The following is a 21,609-nucleotide window of genomic DNA, read 5'->3' on the forward strand; positions in this document are numbered from 1 at the left end:
CCAAGGTAGGGTAGAACCACTAGGGTTAATGTGGGAAAGCAGAATGTATGTGGCTGCAGAGACATCTCAAACTACAAGGGGGACCAGGAAACTAAGTTAAGAGGAATCCAGAATCCATGAATTGTAGCCAAAGGGTAAAAATCTCAGAGTAAAAATAAAAATTTAAAAAAAAAAATCTCAGAGTAAAACACAGAATCCTGATGTGCTAATTCTATCTCCCTTTTTAAATTAACACATGGCCTATTGGAAAGTTGTATCTAAGTTCTACACTCCCCAAGATGTCCATAGATACGAATTTGCATGTTGACTAGAGAAGAGAGCAGAAAAGAGAAGAAACTCAGGGTGTTTCTGATCTTTTCTTCTTCTTCTTCTTCTTCTTCTTTTTTTTTTTTTTGAGAGAGAGGAAGGAGGAAATATATAGAGACAGAAATATCCCAAAAGACTTCAATTAGGAGTTTCCTAGACCCATCATCACACTGTTTATCATTTCATGAAAAAAAAAATGTGCTGCTAATGCAGAGAAAAACAGACATACCGATTAGAAAGATTGCATCCGAAGATGATTTTCCATATTGCTGTTCCAGGTATTTAGGCATGAAAGAGATCATATTAACGAATGCATTGAACTGTATCACACTTATAAGTATGAAAAGCATGTAAATTGGGTTGCATGAAAGGCTTTTCATGAACGGTAAAAAATCTGAAATGAAGAATCACAACAGTGTCAAACCAACTTGGCTTTCTTTGCATTTTGAATTGGCTTTTCTGGAAACAGAAATTTTTTTTTCCCCTGTCTTATAATGTGTACATGTTTATTAGTTCTTTTAACCACTTGAAAACTGGAGTGATAGCATTGCCTTAGCAACTTCTAGAAGTCAGTAGGTATGTATAGGTGACTGAGTAGGAATCAGAGCGCAATAGTTTTGCCTTCGGTAACTCACTATTGGGTCTTCCAGCAAAACTCTAAGGTGAACACAAGATTGTGTCCAAATCATGTCCTTTTCATTCTTCTCTTCATCCTCCTATTAGTATGTATATCGTCCCTTCCTTAGAGATCATCTAGAATGAAAGATGCTTACTTGTTCTATTCTCTCAAGTCTGGGAGGAAATAAATTTGATAAAGAAGTTCATACCCAAATATGGGTTGGTATCCCCCTTGAATATTTACAATGAAGACTTATGCGGGAATGAATGGGATATGAATTGGCTCAAGTACCAGGGATCTTTCTGCTTCTTCAGAATGATAGTTTTGGTGGTTTGCCAATGTATAATAACGGAGTGCACATTAGAATCATCTGCAGCTATTTTTAAAAATACCAACACCCATGTCCCACTCTCGAGATGCTAATCATTCGGCACAAAGAACCTTGTCAATTATTTAACCAAAACTTTTTCCTGTTTGAAAAGGCTCAGAGCCAAATTTGTGGCCATTCTCTAGTAAATGGGCTGGGTCATGGTGCTGCCATTTCAGTTCAAATTTTCATTTCTGCATTTTTGTTTGTTTGTTTGTTTTTTGCTGGGGCCGGGTTTGAACCCCCCACCTCCGGTATATGGGGCCGGCGCCCTACTCCTTGAGCCACAGGTGCCGCCCCCAAATTCTCATTTCTAATTTCTTTTCACTTTGTCTGGTTCATGATCCCTGTCTTGATTCCTTTATTTCTTACTATTCTGGTTTGCTTAATAAACTTCATAAAATTCATTCTGAGATAGCATATTCATAATTGAACAATTTAGAAATTTAGAAGAAGATGGCACACAGCTTAATATAAAGAAACAAATTCTAATTATAGAATTAATATTTACAAATAAGGTACATGACAGGGGAGAGAGTTATTGTCAGAGTTCTTTGGAGCTTTTTCAGTCAGGTTTGCTGACATCCCTGTCCTAATAGATGACTCTCAGTTGTTCAAGTTTATTTTCTATGTGTCTACTATTAAGCTAAGATCTTTCTTAGTTTTGAAAATCAAACTGATCTTGCAGACCACAAGAGGTCTATCATTCTACATCAACCCTTCCAAAAGAGCTGTTAATATAATCTTGATTCTGAGAATTTGCAATATTCTGACTTGGCTCCTAACAAACAAAGAAGTATTAACATTAGTTTAATTGTGGTGAATTTGTAATTGTTAACAAAAATTTTGCGCAAATTAGTGTTGTAACTGATGGATGGGGGAGATATAGAGATAGTAACAATAAAAATACTAATATTAGTAGCCGTAATAACAGTAATGTGTGTCAGAATTCCTTTTACCTTTACACAACAATCTATATTATTACATACTATTATTATCTCCATTATACAGACAAGGAAACTGAGTCCCTCTTCATCCTCCAAAGAAATTCTCCTTGAGAATTCCAGTGCCAGTGCCCAAGACATCATACACCCAAACTTATAATTAAATCAAACCTGCTGGGAATACCACAGAACTTCCAGGTATCAGTAATTTTTCGAATTTCCTAGGTGATTCCAGTGTTTAGCCAAGTTTGAGAATCAGTGCTCTTGAGTACTAAATACTTAGACCCTCTCAGTTTAGTCTCCCATAGAATGACCTGTAAGTTATGTCTTGAGCTTACATTGAGGACCTATATATTTTTTCAGATTAATCTGATGGTACTAACAATTATGTTACAGTATTTGCATTTGTCAGGCAAATCCCTGTTATCTTTGTGTCCCCCACCCAGAAGGTATGCCATCTACACTTACATGGTGCCCATTAGGTGGGAGCATACCAGGGGGCTTATATTTTTAAAAATTACACAAAATATCCCCCTGTGTTTGCTAGAAAACTACTGTGTGGCTCAATATTATCTCTATCATATACCTCATAGGATAATGCTTTTCTTTTCCCTTTTTTTTTTTAGAACTGTGTTCCCTATAAAGCAGATTTTCGAAGCCAATGGGACCAAATATAGAAAGAGTCTAAGTGCCCAGGCTGACATGAAAGTTTATACAAATGCAAATGATCTGAGATAATTCAGCTTCCAAATCACATCATTTATTTTCAAGTAGTAGTATAGGAAGAATTAAGCAATTTAGGCATTATGAACTGGTGACTGATTGTTGATGACAGTTGAACTGTCTTAACACAGCATGTTATAGTTTTAGACTAAAATACAGAAACAGCTATATAAAATGAATAAGACCTTATATAGTATTGAAAATGTTTGTATTTGCCTTTAGTGATTCCATCCTTTTGCTTCTTGACCTCTTCTCTTTGTTTCTCTTCCTTGTTATTTTTAATTATGTCCACATCATGCTCTAGACCTTCCTTTGGAAGTGTTTTGGGCAAAAAGAAAAAGGGAATGGCAGTGAGCACATTCGCTCCTGCACAGATCAAAAAGCCAAACCACCAGGCACCAACCCAGCGAGTGTCCGTGGGAGTTATGGTCAGCTCGTCTGTAAAGAAATAGATGCATTTTCATGAACGTGTCATTATTTCCTGTACAAACAATAGAAAAGTATTAAACTTATAATTCTCAGCTCTATCCAAGGATAAAATTTGTATGTAATTCAAACATTCATAAAATTTGCCTGATAATATGTGGTATTACAATATTGTTTAGTAATAAATTAGTCTGATTATCAGTCTTAACATATATGGAAGTTCAAAATAGATGATTACAAAATAACTGGAAGCTCTGTTAAATTATTCACAAATAATTGCTTGATCAGAAGAAATTAAAACCACTGTGCTTAAATCTTTTGAAACCAAGAACTATGGTTGAAGTGAAATAAAAAGAACCTGGATTTTGAGTCCAATCACAATTTTCTCCTGTTCTACTGCTTACTGGTTTGAAGTATTTGGAAAGTTATTTAAACTCTTCCACTTCAATTTGCTCTCTGGTGAGGTGGAGATCATCTAACCAAAGGTCAGGTAAGGCAATGATTACTGTGATAACACCTGAGACATAGATTTTATTGATTACCTGTGTTCACAGATCCAGTGTCTACGTAAACATTTGCACAGAACGATGCTAACAAAAGTCCGATCAAAGGACCAATGATAGCTCCTGTTTCTATAAACCCTAAAAATAAACAAAAATATAAAGTTACAGTAGAGTTGTATACCCATGTAAAGAGTTTAGGTCCATGAAAAGTCTGAGATTAAATTATTCTTGGTTTATATATTCAATTTGATGTACATATTAGCAATGTTTGTTTCTGTAATTGTTGAAAAAGAAGCCTCATAATTTAAAGAAACTTTCTCTAGTCCTCCAAATTCTTTTTCATGGGTCACAGGTAGAGATTTTTGGTAGCAGCATGGACAGTCCCAGCTGGGATCATTCTGTCCACAGAGCTGCAATATAAAGCAAGAGCCTTTGAATTCTTTCTATAGCAACACCACGTTAAGGGGAATTTCTGCACGTTCCGCAGAAAATCTCTACTCTCCAACCTCCCACTTGAACTTCCTTCTGGCTTCCTTCCCCATTCATGTTATGATACTCACTTTCGGTTTTATCATGATCTCCTTTCTTACCCTTTTCCAATTTAATTAATTAATTAATTAAGAAAGGATCCCTCGTCCTTTCTTAATTTAACATTTCCATCAGTCCTCTCTGTCCCTACTTGAGTTGGAGGTCTTGCCCTACCAAGCTCTCCTTCTGTGTTTATGTCATCTTCCCCATCCAATGACTGTACAACATCTCAGATCCGCCCTGTTTCCTTTCTTTCCACTGCACTCTGTGCCTCTGCTTCCTCACCTCTCACTCACTCAAATCCTTTCACTTTATCCTCCAGACGGTCTCTTTGTCATCCAGTGTCCCGCGTTGGTCTTCATTCTCTTGAATCTCCAGGTTATCTGACAGTACTGGCTACTCCAGGGACACTAGATTTGTGGCATTTCCAATACCACAAAGCAAATTTAACAAAGTAGCTCATTTGGAGTTAGCATAAAACCACTCCATTCAACAAATTTTTATTAATGATCAACTGGGCCAAGGCACTCTGCTCATCATTTTGGAAAACACTAAGAATAAAAATGAATAACTAATTTCTACCATCAGAGAACTTACTACCCTAGAAAGGAGTTAAGGCAGATTCTCAAACTTACCAATATATAAAGGAGAGTTTTCAGATTTGGCAAAATCTTCTATATAGGAAATACCCAAAGGCATGATGGGAGTTTCGCCCACTCCACGTATAATATTTCCTACTAGTACATACACCCACATTAATGATTTAACTTCCTTCATACACTCTGTTTTAAACAACAAAAAAAAGTCATTGCATTAGTACTTAGATAGTCAAAGTGTTGATGATACATAATTCTGAGTGTTCTGTAGATATTTCATAATTCCTATGTGACCAAAGTACCTTGTCAATGATTTCTATTGCTACACCAACAATAAATCATTGGGTCATCTCTATTGCTTTTTATGACAGGTCTGGAAAATCATGAGTATTATGCTGGAGCCAGTTCCTACCGGGCTGGGGAAGATGAATTTGTATCCCTCTTCCAAATTCAGTGTTTAGGGGCAACTCTTTGGTAGTTTGATGAGAGTATGATGCCACAGAAACTTCCAAATACAAAAAATCAAGGCTTTTTTTTCTCTCCCAGTGGTTCAGTTTACCTCTAGCTACTAGATTCAGTTAGTACCTGCAAGTGTTACCCAATTCTTACACAATCTTGAGGAGAGGAGAAACATACACACACACAATCTCTCTCCCTGAAATTGATATATATAAGATTTAAACAAGAGCCTCACTAGTGTTTGAATTCTCTATAGCTCTAATTACTTTATAGAAACTAAAAATATTTGACTGGGTAGTAATGATATTTTCCCTGTAGACCCTGCTGTATACTGTAACCACCAAATAATCCTCAATAAAGAAATCCACCCCAATCTTTGGAGCAGCCATTTCTTAGTAGAATAAGCAAAAAGGATGTAAGGCAGGTAATTGAAAAGGGAAAAGGTAATTGAAATTGGGAAAGATAAGGAGATTTCTGAAGACTTTTATCTGTCCCTTTGTCATTTATGTTCTAAACCAAAATAGGTGGGAAGCCCTGAGGAAGCTCTGTGAACTCATGTTTTTAGGGAAGTGAAGAACAATGTGTTCTGACCTCCTACAAATTGGCCAGGTGCCACCGGACAGGGTCCTGAGTACAGCTGAATCCAGTAATTTATTATGAAGTCTATCTTTCAATCATTCTCAGTCCAGAAAATCATTGTTTCTGATTCTGGGTATTCAGATTTTTTGTATCATGAGCACGATGATTTGTTTCTAGTGATCTAAGGCAAACCCTAGGCCTTTTCTAAGGCAAAACTGAAAATATCAGGTGATGAAAGTTTCAATACACTTTTCTGGAGCTATAACAGAATAAGAAGGTTTGGGTATACCCACTACAATAGAGGCTGCACCTGGATCAGTCTTTGGTGAAAGCCAGTTCAAAAAGAGCACAGGCTTCTGTTGATATCATTGTTTTCCTTTGTTTCCTGAGGGGCGTCTTTGGCTTAGAGCTTTTGAGACAACTATTTTTCAATTCTTTGACTATTGTGATTCCCTCTGCTTCAACAGAAGCAGTGAAATCCCCAGTCTTGGGGCCTACTGTATTGACAGGAATTCATCACTGACAACAGGAGAAACTCTAGGCCGACAGTAAGTCTACAGAGTCACGCCCAGGCAAAGTATCACCAGAAGATTATACAGGTACCTTAGCATATGAAGAGGCAGAAGCCAGTATCATGGTGCCTGGGCCTACAGGAAGCTAGAAGCAGCACCACGATTGTGTTCAGTGGTAAAGTAGAATTTCCAGTAAAGAGGACAAAGGGAACAGAAAGACAAGTTCCTCGTACAGTAAAAAGGGAGTAGAGAAATTCAGAAATGTAGCCTACGTGTCTGTTTTCCTTGTTACAGGAGATCAGTATCTAATAAAAATCCCTTGAACTTTGTTTCTATCTTTATTTCCTGTTTACACAATCCTATAAACTAAATTATCAGCATAAATCCATCCTTCTAAGACATTTTCCACTTAGGATTAATTCTGCAGTGGTTCTTGGGTAGATGTCTTTGACTCACTTTAACCGTTTTAAGAAATAGAAAAGGCAGCCTTAATAAATGCATTCAAATATAAGAGAAGTAACATTCTGTATTATTTGTCATTCTTATTCCGTCTGATGACCCTTTCCAAAATCCCTGAAGGGAGAAAATATCTTTCATTCATCACCTTACTTACTTAACCAAACCCAACTAAGTATCTCATTCAAAGACCCTCAGCAGAAAGTGTTCACTTACAAATTCACTGAATAGAAAGCAATAAAATGAAGTAAACCACCTGATGGATCTTGTGTTGGTCTTAAAACCTGGGTTCCATTTTCCGTACACAAGAAACTGGTTGAGGACACGTTGCCTGAAACTGAAACTGTAGATTCGTATTCATATCTGTAGGAACACAGGGAAAACACGTTGATGTTAAGAAGCTCATGAGAACAACACGGGCCATGTGCGGGTTATTCACTATTGCTTCCTGTAAGCCCCAATATCCAAAGCCAACAGGAATGTCTTCTCGTCTTTGCCATTCTAATTATCACAAATTATTATCATCAAAATAAGTCTCTGCTCATATAAATGTATAATCCTTTTATACAATAGCATTCTTCAACAATCTGCCTGTGGGTCATCTACCTTTAGATCAGCTAACATTAACTTTCTGTGACTTTTAGGTGATCATTTCCTGGAAGTAATTACTGTGAGATAAGGAACCAAAAAAACTAAGAAAAATAAGAGATTCAGTAAAGTATAATTATGAAGATAAAGGCTTTAGAAGAAATAACAACAGGTCTCCAACTTTGGATTCTCTGCGGTTTGCTTGTAAGAAGGATGACCTTTACTTTATGAGAATCCAAACAATAATTCTTCCAAGGTGTTTCATTAACCCCTCAGAAAAACAAAATAGTTGCCTCTCATGATGAGAGATCTTGGGAGAAGCTCAATCACTGTGACGGGATAGCTAGTGACTTTTCTCATAAGAATAAAAGGATTAATGGACTGTGACCGTTCAACGTGGGCAAATTACAAAAAAATCCTTATGTCTTTTCTCAGAAAATGAATTATACGCGGCAACAATGGAGGGAAACATCAAGTCTCTCTTTGTTAGAAGTTATGCTGGATTGCTTTCTACGCTCCTGTTCGATAACAAAAACAAAACAAACAAACAGAAAAAGAAACTCGCCCTCTGAGGTCCACGTGGGCTATTTGGATGCCACCAATATTCAATTTCTATGCTATAGGACATAATAAAAGAGATAAAATACCTTCCCATTAGGCCAATTGCCCAGCCATGCTCACAGAGTTTGGCTGTGAGCTGTGGACAAAGGTTTCTTTCTCCACAGTCATGATCCCATGAGACGTGACAGCCTCAAAGAAATGACCCCTTTGGCAAATAGTGGAAAGAGTTGTAAATAATAGCTGAAGATGAGTTAAAATTGTCCTGAATAGAACACAGCATAAAAATTAAAACTAGAAACTCTTGATCCCTTCAAAAGTACCTGAAAAGACAAAATATATTTTGTTCACTTAATTTATCCACTTAAAATCCCATAACTCCTTTTAAGTCCTTTCATTCTGAAAACACCAGCAAAAGAAGAAAAAGATAGTAAATACATTTTAAAACAGAAAAAAACGAGAGACATCCTTCCACAAAGACAAAGGAATTGAGCGATTTGAGCGTTGAAATTGGAAAAACAAGTAAGTGACTGGTCGATCACTGGATCATACCTCCCTAGAAACATAACCTTAAGTGCCTGCAAGGGGGCAATCAAGCACTCGCCACACATCACCAGGAAGCTTCTGGCAAAGAATCTCATAAATGCAAAAGTGGGCATGTTCAAGTTCCATTTGAGAGAATTTTGCAGGGGCAGCGGCGCCTGCGCAGAGGGAAAGCGGACTCCACCCTCGGGGGCTGGGTGGTGGGAATGCGGGCTTGCGCTCTGCACCTCGGCAATGCTATTGCCGGTGGAACAGTTGCTTTTCACTTGCCCAGCAGACAAGATGTTTGGTTTTCACAAGCCAAAGATGCAGAGAAGTATAGAGGGCTGCTATATTTGCAGTTAAGTCCTCTAGTTCTCCATTCACTGACAGTAAACGAAAGGGCTTCCAGAGCTCTTTTAAGCTGCGTGAAACTCGTTCCAGAGACATCTGCAATGCCTGTGTCCTGCTTGCGCAAAGATAAAAGAAGTTGCAAGCAGGATCAAAGGAAATCGGCACCATGGAATACTATTCAGCCATAAAAAGATGGTGACTTCACATCTTTTGTAATATCCTGGATGGAATTGAAACACATTCTTCTTAGTAAAGTATCACAGAATGGAAAAACAATTATCCAATGTACTCAATATTAATATGAAGGCAGGAGACGATCTGATGAAGAACTCATTTCAACTCAGAGATGAAAAACTCATTTCAATTCAAGTGGGGGGAGGCATAACGGGGAAGCGGGTGGGTTCTGGGGGTGCTCTCACTGAATGGGCATGGTGTGGGGGTGTTTGCCACACCTTGTATGTGTGGGACATAACCACAAGAGGGACCCTATCTAACAAAATCAAATATTTTGACCTGGTGGTCTGTACCCTCACGTTAATCTGAAATAAATTTACTTTAAAAAAAAAATGGGAAGCGGTGCCTGTGGCTCAAAGAAGTAGGGTGCAAGCCCCATATGCTGGAGGTGGTGGGTTCAAACCCAGCCTGGGCCAAAAACTACAAAGAAAAAAAAAACTGGAATCATGTGGTAGATTCAAGAGCAGGACCCAGTCTAAAGACTACTTTGAAACAAAAGAAAGTGAAAACTTTGTCTGGAAACAGGATAAAAGGTAACCAGATCAGTAAACTGCAGAAAGAATTTAAACATCATGATTCTGATGCTCACAGTACCCCCTTGAGCACTCTCTCCAGCTCATCTTGTCACAGCAACCAGTCAGATGATGGCTCAGATACAGAGCTGGCTTCTGCTTGTACTAGAACACCGTCTCACGTGCTGGAGAAGACTCGAAATACATCGTGGGATTATCTATACAGGCGTTTGGGGTAAGGCTCTATTCAAACCCGCTGCAGCAACAAGAAAGCCACCGCTGAGAAGCCCCAGGAGCAGGGCCCAGAGCCTCTGTGTGCATCTCTGTCAGGAGGGGAGACTGAGGTTTTTATGTAGGAGGGGGAACAAAAAACGATTTAAATTTTGAAAAGATCACAAAGCAACAAACTGACCCTATGCTTTTTTTGTTGTTGTCGTTAACTGTTTAGGATTCCGGGAGGGTAGAAAGAATTAGGTTACAAAGAATCAGGTTAGATTGCATTTGTTAGGTAAAGTCCCTCTCACAATTGTTTCCCACCCCTAAGAGGTGCACCATGTACCGTGACCCCTAACCCCCTTCCTCCTCCTCTCTCCCAGCTCCCTCATTTCCCTAATCCCCACTTTGTATTAGGTCCTGTAGCAAGGGTCCTCAAACTTCTTAAACAGGGGGCCAGTTCACTGTCCCTCAGACCATTGGAGGGCCGGACTGCCATTGGAGGGCCAGGACCAGTCAGCTGCTAAGCAGGGCAGGCAGCGGTGACAAAAAACACCCGGCAGGCTGGATAAATGTCCTAGGTGGGCTGCATGTGTCCCGCAGGCCATAGTTTGAAGGCGCCTGATCTACTGCCCTCATGTTAGAATTGATACATTGGATTCTTGCTTCTCCAATCTTGTGATGCTTTACTAAGAAGACCTTCCTATTTTTAACTTGGATATCTGCTATTCTCCCCGAAGACAACTCTTAGAATAGTTTTGAGTGGGTTATTTTCCCGCCCAGTTCCACAAACTCTGAAGTCAGCATCTAGGTGACTAAAAAAGAATAGTACATAATATTTAAGATGCTGAGTATTTCATAGGAAAGCTGAACGCTGCTGTAAAGAGCTCTTTAAGTCATCTTTTTTTAAAAAATATCCCTTTCTAATGAATGAAACTAAGGGGAATTTCAGGGGACAGAGATGGGATTTGTTGTATGATAAACAGTAGGTACTGTTAGTCTTTCTATATTGAGAAGCAGTAGTTGGGGCATTTTTTAAGATGGCTGGCTACACCTTTTTTATCCTCATGTTAATGATTTTGTCATAACACAGTAACATAGACTTTCCCTAGAGGCAATTGTTAATAATTTTGAAATAGTAAGGTCTTGCCAAGGTTGTGTAAGGTCTTGCCAAGATGATTCAAACCTGTACTACTGATTATTAAACAGGACAGGCTGAGCTTTCTATTACAAATACCTTGAAGGAAGAAGTAATTTCTACATATACAAAGAGGTAACTATATATTTTGTATCTTGTGCCACTTCTTCATATTAATATTTGATAAAGATTTTAATTCATGTGGAATTTCTAAAGCAGAATGAAAGCTCCTCTTGAGGAAATGGCAAGTCTTTAGGATAAGTGAGATCCCCATATGAATAGTAGCAAAATATTAAAAAGTGGTAGACAGGGTGGCGCCTGTGGCTCAAAGGAGTATGGCGCCAGCCCCATATGCTGGAGGTGGCGGGTTCAAACCCAACCCCAGCCAAAAACTGCAAATAAAAAGGTAGACAACATAGTTTGTGAAAAATGTTTAACTGTCTAAAAAACAAAATGTTCACATCTTCAGGACAGCCCAAAACAAAGGTTAACGCTTTGGGGGGCATATTTCTTAGAGGGCTTGCCGAGTATGTAAATAATTGACTTTTGTTTGTGTTTCATGACTGATGACGTCACTGAAGATCTGCACAAGTCAGTTGTAGCTCTGGATTAGTCAGTTGACCTTTGTGAAGCTTTTATCTGTGTAGAGTGGATGTTTAACTTGTTTTAACTTGTTTTTATTTTTTTTTCACTCTACATTTAAAGTAAAATTTACCAAAAGAAAAGAGGTGTGTGTTAGAGGTAAGTGGGTTGGTTGTGGTTTGGCTTCTTTTAGTCAGGGTTTCTGAACATTGAGATACCCTGCTTGGAGTTCTTCAATTCTAAAATCATTCAAAGCCTCTCACCTGAACCCAAACCAAAGTATTCTTACTGCCTCTTTTCTGAAAATTCAGGAGAAAAATATTACCAGTTCAGACTTTTCATGAGGGAGGAGCATTTGCTTGCCTTATAATGACATGACTTAGTTTTTATTTTTTGAACTGGATTTTAAAAATTGGGTAGTATGAAAATAAGAAGTGAGCCACGTTTTTTTTTGAGACAGAGTTTCACTTTGTCATCCTCAGTAGAGTGCTGTGGTGTTACAGCTCACAGCAACCTCAAATTCTTGGGCTTAAGCGATTCTCTTGCCTCAGTCTCTCAAGTGGCTGGGACTATAGGTGCCTGCCACAACGTCTGGCTATTTTTATTTTTTGGTTGTAGTTGTCATTGTTGTTTGGCATGCCAGGGCTGGATTCAAACCCACCAGCTCTGGTGTATGTGTCTGACACCCTAGCTGCTGAGCTACAGGCACCAAGCCAGGAGTGAGCCACTTTTTGTGGAAACCCTGTAGTTTTATAGTTCTTAATCTAAATATCCTCTCCCTCTTCTTAGAAAATACCTACATGCTATCCGCTACCATATGCACAGACTACACAGGTAGTTGGGTTGACTCTCTTTGAGATGAACTACAGGAGTGCAGCCATATCATCCTCCTGAGTTATTTTGAAAAAAATTTCTTTTTAATTTTGGCTACAGTATTGGTAGTAGAATATACTATGATAGAGATCATCTCTACTTCTGTATTTATTTATTACTAGACCTCAATCACAGTCCTCTCCTTTCCTTCCCACCTCTCTTTGCCGATAGCATGTACTGTATGTAGTCGTGCACTTTGTATTAATATATTAGAAATCTGCAGATCTGCTTTTTATACTATTGGATACTTATAATCAAAATTTTTACTGGGCTATTGAATAAATTTAGTCTTCTTATTAAAAAAAAAAAAAAAAAAAAAAGGTGGGCATGCTCCAAAAAACAAAAGAGTTTGAACACTTTGGTTTTACGTGTGTTAAAGGAGCAGGTAGACTCCCAGAGGCACACCCTGCCACCACATTGACTCTGGAGTCTGGAGAAGCACATTGAGGATACGAGGCCATGCTAAAAACTGGGGATATTGAGTTAAAAAAAAATCTACATGCTAAAAAATGAGATTGCCACTCCAATCTGGCTAGGCCAAAGTTGTACCTCCAAGGTTGTATCTCTATCTGGTATAACTAACAGGTGTTGTGCAGTTCTAAGCCATCTATAAAACAGCCAGTCCTTGCACAATTACTCTACAAAGGCCTCCATTAACTGAGCCCTACACTTGTATCCAGAACTCCCAGTTAGCTTGTTGTTGTTGTTATTCTCCCCTATTACATACAAATAGATAACCAAAGACTACCAGATATACGAGAGAAGCTCATAACAGAGACAGACATAAACAAAAAAATTGTGCACTCGGAGGAGCCAGAGACAAAGACGTATGAAGAAAATGTAGATGGGAAAAGACACTGCTTTCTCAAAAGAATAATAAGGCGTTCCTTTAAAAGAAACAAAGAACACGAGTCCTTGGAAATTAAAAATATGATCATATAAGCTAGAATGCCATTCAAAGGTTTGGAAGATAACGTTAAATCTCCCAGAAAGGAACCAGAAGATAAGAAGATGGAAAATTAAGAGGAAAACATAAGAAAAACATAAGCCTAATCCAGGATGTCTGATATTCAAATAGTAGAAATTCTAGAAAGAGAAAACAGAAAACAGTTGGGGGGGGGGTGAGAAGAGGTATGGGGGAGATATTATCAAAGAAATAACGCAAATAACTTTTCCTAATGTTCAGATTGAAATCATCTAGCCCAGTGGAGGAGAAGGATTTACATTAAGACAGTGAATATACATTTTGGACTCTGGGGTTAAAAAGAAAATCCTAATAGTTCCCAAAGAAAGGAAACTGATCAAAGAAATTAGAATGGCATAATAAAATTTGATGCTGGAAAATATTAGGAAAAATGTCTTCAAATTCCCCAGGGAAATTTTTTCTAATCTAGAATGCAAATTAATACCAGTCAAACTATCAGTCAAGTATGGGAGTAGAATAGGAACATTTCCAGGTGTACAATGTCTTAAATTGTATACCTCCCTTGCACTCTTAGATTATTTTCTTCACAAGAAGTGAGAAGCCAGATATGGTGGCTAATGCCTGTCATCCCAGCACTTGGGGATGCCAAGGTAGGAAGATCGCTTGAGGCCTGGAGTTGAGACCTGTCTGGGTAACAGCAAGACTCAACTCTATAACAACAACAACAGCAACAACAACAACAACCAAAAAAAAAAAAAAGCAAAAAAGGAAAGCAGAAGATGTGACACCTAGGAAATGAGTAACTACATTCAAAAAAGAAATAAAGCAAATTCTCAAGGATGAGAATGGAGGAAAAATTCCAAGGAAATAGCAATGCCTAGACAATTCCCATTTCAACCGCAGGTGGAGAACTGAAGGTATAGGAGAGGTATTTCTAAGCCACAAATGATATACTTTGATATTGATGAGTACATTGAGAAGATATTTGCCCTACCGGTGAAGAATTTGGTGATAAATGAGTAAGAAATACAAAGAAAACTAATCAAACATAAAAATTTGGTAATTATTAAATCCATAAAAAATTAAAAGTTATAGAAGAAAAGAGTGACAACAGCCCGAGTTAGTGGTGAAAAATATTTACACAGTCATATGCATATAAACAGTGAATATGCTTTTATACTGGAATTCAACATATATTACATAAAAAACTACAGCCATATCTCAGAGATATTTTGAGTTTGGTTTCAGGCCAACACAATAAAGTGAATATTTCAATAAAGATAGTCACACAAACTTTTATTCCCCAGTGCATGTAAAAATTATGATTACACTATATTGTGGTCTATTAAGAGTGTAATGGCATTATGTCTAAAACATGTTTGTACTCTAATTTAAAAATATCTTATTGCTAAAAAATTACTAAGGATAATTGAAGTCTTCCATGAGTCATAATCTTTTTGCTGGTGGAAGGTCTTGCCTCAATGTTGATGGCTGCTGACTGATGGCCTGGTGGTTGCAGAAGGTTGTGGTGGCTGTGACAATATATTAAAAGAAGATAATAATGACATTTTCTGCATCAATTAACTCTTTCACAAAAGATTTCCGTGTGGTACACAATACTGTTTGATAGCATTTTACCCACAGTAGAACTTCTTTCAAAACTTGAGTCAGATGTCTCAAGCCCTTCCACTGCTTTATCAGCAAAGTTCATGTATAAAACATATTTTGTTGTCATTTCATCAACATTCCCAGCATCTTCACCAAGATCTTCTCTCTCAATAAACCTTTCTTTTTTTTGGCTCATCCAAGAGAAGTAACTCCTCAACCATTCAAGTTATATGATGAATTCAATCACATTTTGAGGCTTCGTTTCTAATTCTAGTTTTCTTGCTATTTCTACCACATTTTCAGTTACTTCCTTCACTGAAGTCTTAACCCCTCAAAGCCTTCCATGAGAGTTGGAATCAACTTCTTCCAAACTCCTATTAACAGTTATGTTCTAACCTCCTCTCTTGAATCATGAATGTTCTTAAAGGCAAATGTTCTAGAATGGTGACTATTTTCCAGGAGGTTCTCAGTTTACTTGAACTAAATCCATGAGAGGAGTCACTAGCCATGACAATCAGAGTTGTGGGGTGACCAGGTGAATTGTCAATGAGCAGAAATATTTTTAAAGGAATCTCTTTTCTGTGCAGTAACATTCAGTAAACCATGCTGTCAACAAATGTGCTGTCATCCAGGCTTTGGTGTGCCATTTACAGAGCACAGGGAAAGTCAATTTACCATAATTCACAAAGGCCCAGAGATTCTCAGGATGGTAAATGAACGTTGGCTTCCACTTAAAATCATCAGCAGCAGCATTAGAGTCAGGCTGTTCTTTGAAGCTTCAAAGCCTGGCGTTGACTCCTCTAACTCGGAAAGTCCTAAATGTCGTCTTCTTCCAATAGATGGCTGCTTCGTGTACACTGAAAATTTGTTGTTTGGTGTAGCCACTTTTATCAATGATCCTAACCAGAACTTCTGGATAACTTGCTGCAGCTTCTGCATCAGCACCTGCTGCTTCACCTTGTATTTTTATGTTATGGAGATAACTTCTTTCCTTAAACCTGGTGAACCAACCTCTAGTAGCATCATCCTGTTCTCCTGCAGTGTTCTTGCTTCTCTCAGCCATCATAGGATTAAAGAGTTAGGGTCTTGCTCTAGATAAGGTTTTGGCTTAAGGGAATGTTGTGGCTGGGTTGGTCTTTATTCCTGATGACTCAAAATTTCCTCCAGAGTAGCAATAAGGTTGTTCTTCTTTCTTATTCAAGTGTTCGCTGGAGTAGCACTTTTAATTTTTTTCAAGATAAAAAATTATTTTTTTGCATTCACAACTTGGCTAACCAGTGCAAGAGCCTAGCTTTAAACCTATCCTGGCTGTTGATATGCCCTTCTCACAAAGCTTTCTCATTTCTAGCATTGATGTCAAGTGACAGATAATGCAACTCAAATGTTTAGAGGCCATTGAAGGTTAAGTATTGGCCTAACTTCGATATATTTGTATCTCAAGATATAGGGAGGCCTAAGGAGAGGGAGGGAGATGGAGCAGTCAGAACATACACAAACATTTATTAAGTTCATCACCTTTCATGGGCAGGGTTTATAAATCTCAAAACAATTATAATAAAACATCAAAGATTGCAGATTATGGATTATCATAACAAATACAATAATAAAGAAAAAGTTTGAAATCTTGCAAAAAATTACCAAAATGTGACATAAAGACACAAAGTAAGCATGTGCTGTTGGAAAAATGGTACCAATAGACTTGCTTGTCATGGGGTTACCTCAAACATTCAATTTGTAAAAAACACACAGACTGCTCTGCCTCTTAGTGAAACGACAATTAAGCAGAATCTCATAATAACTAAAAAGGTCCAAATAATCCTAAGAAAGGCTTTATACCAAATCTCGGCTGTTCCTAAGAATCATTTCATCAAGTTCAAATCCATAAAAGAAGCATCCCAAATCCCTATTGCATCCATTGACAAAAAATGAGTGGGCAAGTGGAAGTGAGGTCACCAGTGGCATAAGACAGAAGGCAGAACAGAATTTGAATGTTACTTCTCCTATTACAATGCTCTATGCTTTTATAAGCATTGCTCCTAGAGAGAAAAGCACAAGTTTCTTTTCCTGCAGATAAAATTTGGACCTAAAAAAAATCATCAAAAACTGGAATACTCACCGGTTCATGAGGAAATGAGGTAGCGATTGTAAGAAACACCCTAAGCCCATGACCACACATCCGACACCAATCATTATAGGTCTATGCAGTTTGGTCCCAAAATAACTCACAAATATAATCAGTAAAAGATTTCCTAGGAAAAAAGATGAAGAATACTCATGTTAATAAGAAAGAACAAAGCGTTAGTAAACAGCCTCCCTCAATCATTTATGCTCTAGCATCTACTGTATAGCAACTATCTCAACCACAGATTTGTGCTAGCACTGCATTAAACAAATGACTGAGACACAGCCCTGTCCTGAAGAAGAGCTCTGTTTTGCAATGTAGACATAAACAGATATGTGTGGGACACCGACATTTAAAAAGGAAGAGAAGCCAGTAAAAAGGACTACAGAATGGTTCTAGGAAATGTTAAAGGCTCTATCTGTGATTATCTAGACTTGGGAAATGAGATGCAAAAGCAGGTGTCAGCTGCACCTCTGGTCTTTCTGTGTGCGTTCCATAGAACAGTGTAAGTGTGCTCCCATGCTCAAGAAGAGACACAAAAGTCAAATTCGGATAGATGCACGTTTTTAAACTCATCATTCAAAGATAACTTTAGGGGTGGCGCCCATAGCTCAGTTGGTAGGGCGCCAGCCACATGCCCTCAGCCCCAGCCAGCTAAACAACAATGACAATTGCAACAATGACAACAAATAGCCAGGCATTGTGGCAGATGCCTATAGTTCCAGCTACTTGGGAGGCTGAGGCAAGAGAATCGCTTAAGCCCAAGAGTTTGAGGTTGCTCTGAGCTGTGACACTATGGCGCTCTACACAGGGCAATAACTTGAAAATAAAACAAAGATAACTTCAGTTTTTCCTCAAGGAGTTAATTTTCTAAGTGGCGTTATATATTTTAAAGACTTCTTTTAAACTCCGTTTCTCTCTAATCTGCCTTGTATGTAGGAGAGATGTCAACATGTACATTATTTTATGTGGAGAGTGGCCCACCTCTGTCACCAGATCAGCCATAATGGCCTCTCTTAATTCCTAAAATCCTGTAATTCAAGCCACCCAGGTTAAAGACAATGTCTCCAGAGGCTATTGTTTGAAATCCACATTTCCTAAGGTCTCTGTTATCTCCACTACTTTCTACCTTCTAAATTGGCTACAACTTAAAGAGCCCTGGTGAAGCGTCTCCATTATCTCCGTATTATAAAACCCAGGGAATAGCTTTTCATTTTTACCTGATTGGATATTTCAAATGCTTTTGACACTGTTGTGCTTTGTTTTTAACTCCCTTGTCCCCTCTAGTGCCACTCTTTCCAAGTTGCCCTCATTCTTTTAACCATTCCTTCTCTTGACACTTTCGTGAGCTCTTTTTCTTCCATCTATTCCTTAAACATTGGGCACCTCAAAGATCCATTGTCTGTTCATTGTACTTATCACCCTGTAGCCTCTCCCTAAATGACTTCCTCTACTCTTTAGTTTTAACAAGGATCTGAGATCATACGGCATCATGTTGCTAAAGGGGTGCTTGGCAAAGAAAGATTAAGAGCCCTTCCAATTCTCAGTGACTCTTCCTCACCTAAGGGACACATATAAACTCCACAGCAAGGACACAAAGCTCTCCAGAGTTCCTTCTTACCCCTCCCTCTTCCTCCAGGCCCATATCTTAATAATGTTCACCTTCATCTTGGCTGACTGATCGTATTGAGCTGAATGTTGGTCCCCACACGTGCTACTATCCTGCCTCATTCTTTTGCTGCTTCTTCTATTGGAACTCCCCTCACCCTAACCTAACCCCATTTCTTCACCTGGAAAACTCCTACTCATCCTTTCAAATCCTATTTCCCCTAAGTGAGGTGCTGTTCCCTTTTCTGTTCCTATCGGACCTCACAGATACTACGTATGTGCATTCTTTACTGCATTCAATTAAAACTATTATTTGCATCTATAACTGCAGTTAAACTGTGAACTAAGTCTAAGCACGGATAACCTAAGGAATGTGTTCTAACTCTGTCACCAGGATCCAGCACACGGGTGTTACAGAGTAAGATCTAAGGGAGTTAAATGCTAGGAAAACAACATAAAGCATCATCTGTTTCAGTTTTGCTTCTCAATCCTGATTTTTCTCTCAAATATTGGTTAATTATATTGAAGGCAATTTTCACCTTGAAAAAAGTAGAAGCTGTTATAAAACTAGAAAGGAGTGGTATGCGTATGTCTATGTAGATTTGTTCCTAGAAGAAATCTTTCTCTGCCTCCCTTTCCTCACCCATTCCCAGGTATCCACAAAAATCAGAACCTATGAGGAGAATGTTCTTCCCTAGGGGCTGTTTTTGAAATATTCTAAATTCAGAGAGACATGAAATCAATTCCTGCTTCTGTCTGCACTTAGAAAAGAGAATTGTCAACTTCTCAGATGAAACAGGAAGAAAATTATTGCATTCTCAATTGTAAAACAGATTCCTTTGGTCTCCCACAATATCTTCTTAATATAAAAATAGACATCTTAGTTTCCCTTAGAGTTATCAAATGATAGTTTTAAATATAAATAAATACTCTGCTCCTCATGCTACATAACCAAGAAACTATTAGGACAAAAAAGATAATGGTGGCCATGTGGCCATATTTAGGTGTTGTTAGGAGGTCATGTTTACATGAATTATTTCTAAGCATATTCCAAGCATAGGCAGGCTATTCAATCATTTTTAGAAAACAAGTAACTCACTCAGATTAAATGACCTAAAGTAGCAAACAAGGAAAATAAAATTCAGACTAGCTCCATGTATAAAACAAAATGAAGGAAAAGGAATGCAACAATCATTCATTACCAATCTCAAAGCTTCCATTAATAAATCCAACCAGAGATGTCGGGATGTTGAACTGTCTCTCTACTTGTGTAAGCATGGAATTCATGTAAGATCCAGAAAGTGTTTTGGATACATATGCACATGTTATTGCCAACAAAAACATCTAGGGGGGGAAAAAATAAGAAAGCAGAGAAAAACTTATTTTTAAATTGTACATTTGCCATCTGGTGACAAAATGTCTTCTACCATGAGAACTCAAAGTGAGACTTATTTTGTAGGTAGTTGTAGCCTCATTATTTTACAAGCATACTTTGTGCATAGAAACCAATTGTCAGTAAAACATAGCTGATGACTCAAATAGCTCTTCAGCACTCCAAGGCTATCTGTAGTACAAAAGAATTCGTGCATATATTTTAATAAAAAGAAGGAATGCAGAATTACACAAAGACATTGTTTCTCCAGAAAATTTGCTCAAGTTCTTTCTGTAGGACAGCAGATGACCTCGGTCAGTCCAGCTCTTCACCCTTCTTGTTTGCAGTTCAAAGGCAGAAATCTACTGAGAACGTAGGATGTTGTGTTCTCAGTAATGGAGAAAATGTCCAGAACAATCTGAGCTGTATGTCCTCAATCTTTCCAGAATATGTTGCTCTGCAACATCTCAGCCATCCCAGTGGTTCCCAGAGTACACAAACCCAGGGAGCAGTGTTTTCAGGGTTCCTCAGCTGCAATGCCAAGGGGTGACCATGCACAGATGAGACTCCATCCAGCCTGTGCAGCTTTCCTGAGCTTTGGGAAACCAGCTGGCATGGATCACAAGTTTCTGTTTATTTTTGCTGCCAAGCTAGTATGCATACTCCAAAGTTTCATATGTTGGATCAATTCCATTTCCTATGTATTGATAGAGGTCCAGAAACCAGTGAGTCAACTCAATTCATAAACAGCATCAAGGACAACTTAACAAATAGACAGATTGTGATTACCAGCAGCTCATATAATATCACTAAAACTGTGAAAAGTTGAATTCTGATAGGTTTATTAAGTCAGACGAAAAAGACAGATTTTAGTAGAAGACTTGAAAACAGAAGCCTTATATACTACATACAGTATATTACAAATTGTAGATTTCTGTGTGCTTTGGTGGTGATACCCGATTGTATGCCATGGCTCTTCTTCTTTGGCCTTACTAAAGTTACTTTGTGATGATATTTGCATCCTGAGTGACCGTTTGATCTACTCTTTAGCCAGCACACTTAAATCTATAAAATCCTCACCCTTACACCATTCACAGCCCCACTCTTGAGCTAAGAATACAGTTTATTTTCTGCTTCACACATTCCTTTAAGATTATTCAAAATCTTTTCTGTTTCTCAGCATCTAACTAAGCCACATATGCTCATCACGACTAGCAAATTATATCAGCAACTCACACCTCAAACTTACTGTCATCCCTGCCTCTCTAATTTCCCTATAATTTAAGAATGATAGGTGCCCCTTTTCCCAAACAATGGAATTCCTCCATCCATCCAGGCTCTTGAACACATACATTCTCCTCATTTCTTTTTTTTTTTTTTTT

The 21,609-nt window shown here is 38.2% G+C and overlaps 1 protein-coding gene and 1 pseudogene across 3 annotated transcripts in view; one reads left to right on the plus strand and one right to left on the minus strand.

The window, feature by feature from the left end:
• The window catches only part of SLCO1A2 (solute carrier organic anion transporter family member 1A2), a 44,083-nt gene that overhangs the window by 17,681 nt on the left and 4,793 nt on the right, over positions 1 to 21,609 (minus strand). For 2 of the 3 annotated variants that reach the window (XM_023514689.1, XM_003792446.3), the window contains 7 exons: positions 20,058 to 20,199; positions 17,242 to 17,374; positions 7,275 to 7,381; positions 5,052 to 5,198; positions 3,928 to 4,026; positions 3,176 to 3,397; positions 536 to 700 (listed from right to left, as the gene is read on the minus strand). In XM_023514689.1, the coding sequence (XP_023370457.1) occupies positions 536 to 700; positions 3,176 to 3,397; positions 3,928 to 4,026; positions 5,052 to 5,198; positions 7,275 to 7,381; positions 17,242 to 17,374; positions 20,058 to 20,199 (1,015 nt within the window). The remainder of the gene's footprint in view (positions 1 to 535; positions 701 to 3,175; positions 3,398 to 3,927; positions 4,027 to 5,051; positions 5,199 to 7,274; positions 7,382 to 17,241; positions 17,375 to 20,057; positions 20,200 to 21,609) is intronic. The other variant, XM_023514690.1, reaches the window with a different exon arrangement.
• LOC105887237 lies at positions 8,498 to 10,267 on the plus strand (annotated as a pseudogene).

The sequence above is a fragment of the Otolemur garnettii genome, unplaced genomic scaffold, assembly GCF_000181295.1.
Source record: "Otolemur garnettii isolate 467f Iridium unplaced genomic scaffold, OtoGar3 scaffold00057, whole genome shotgun sequence".
NCBI lineage: Eukaryota > Metazoa > Chordata > Mammalia > Primates > Galagidae > Otolemur > Otolemur garnettii.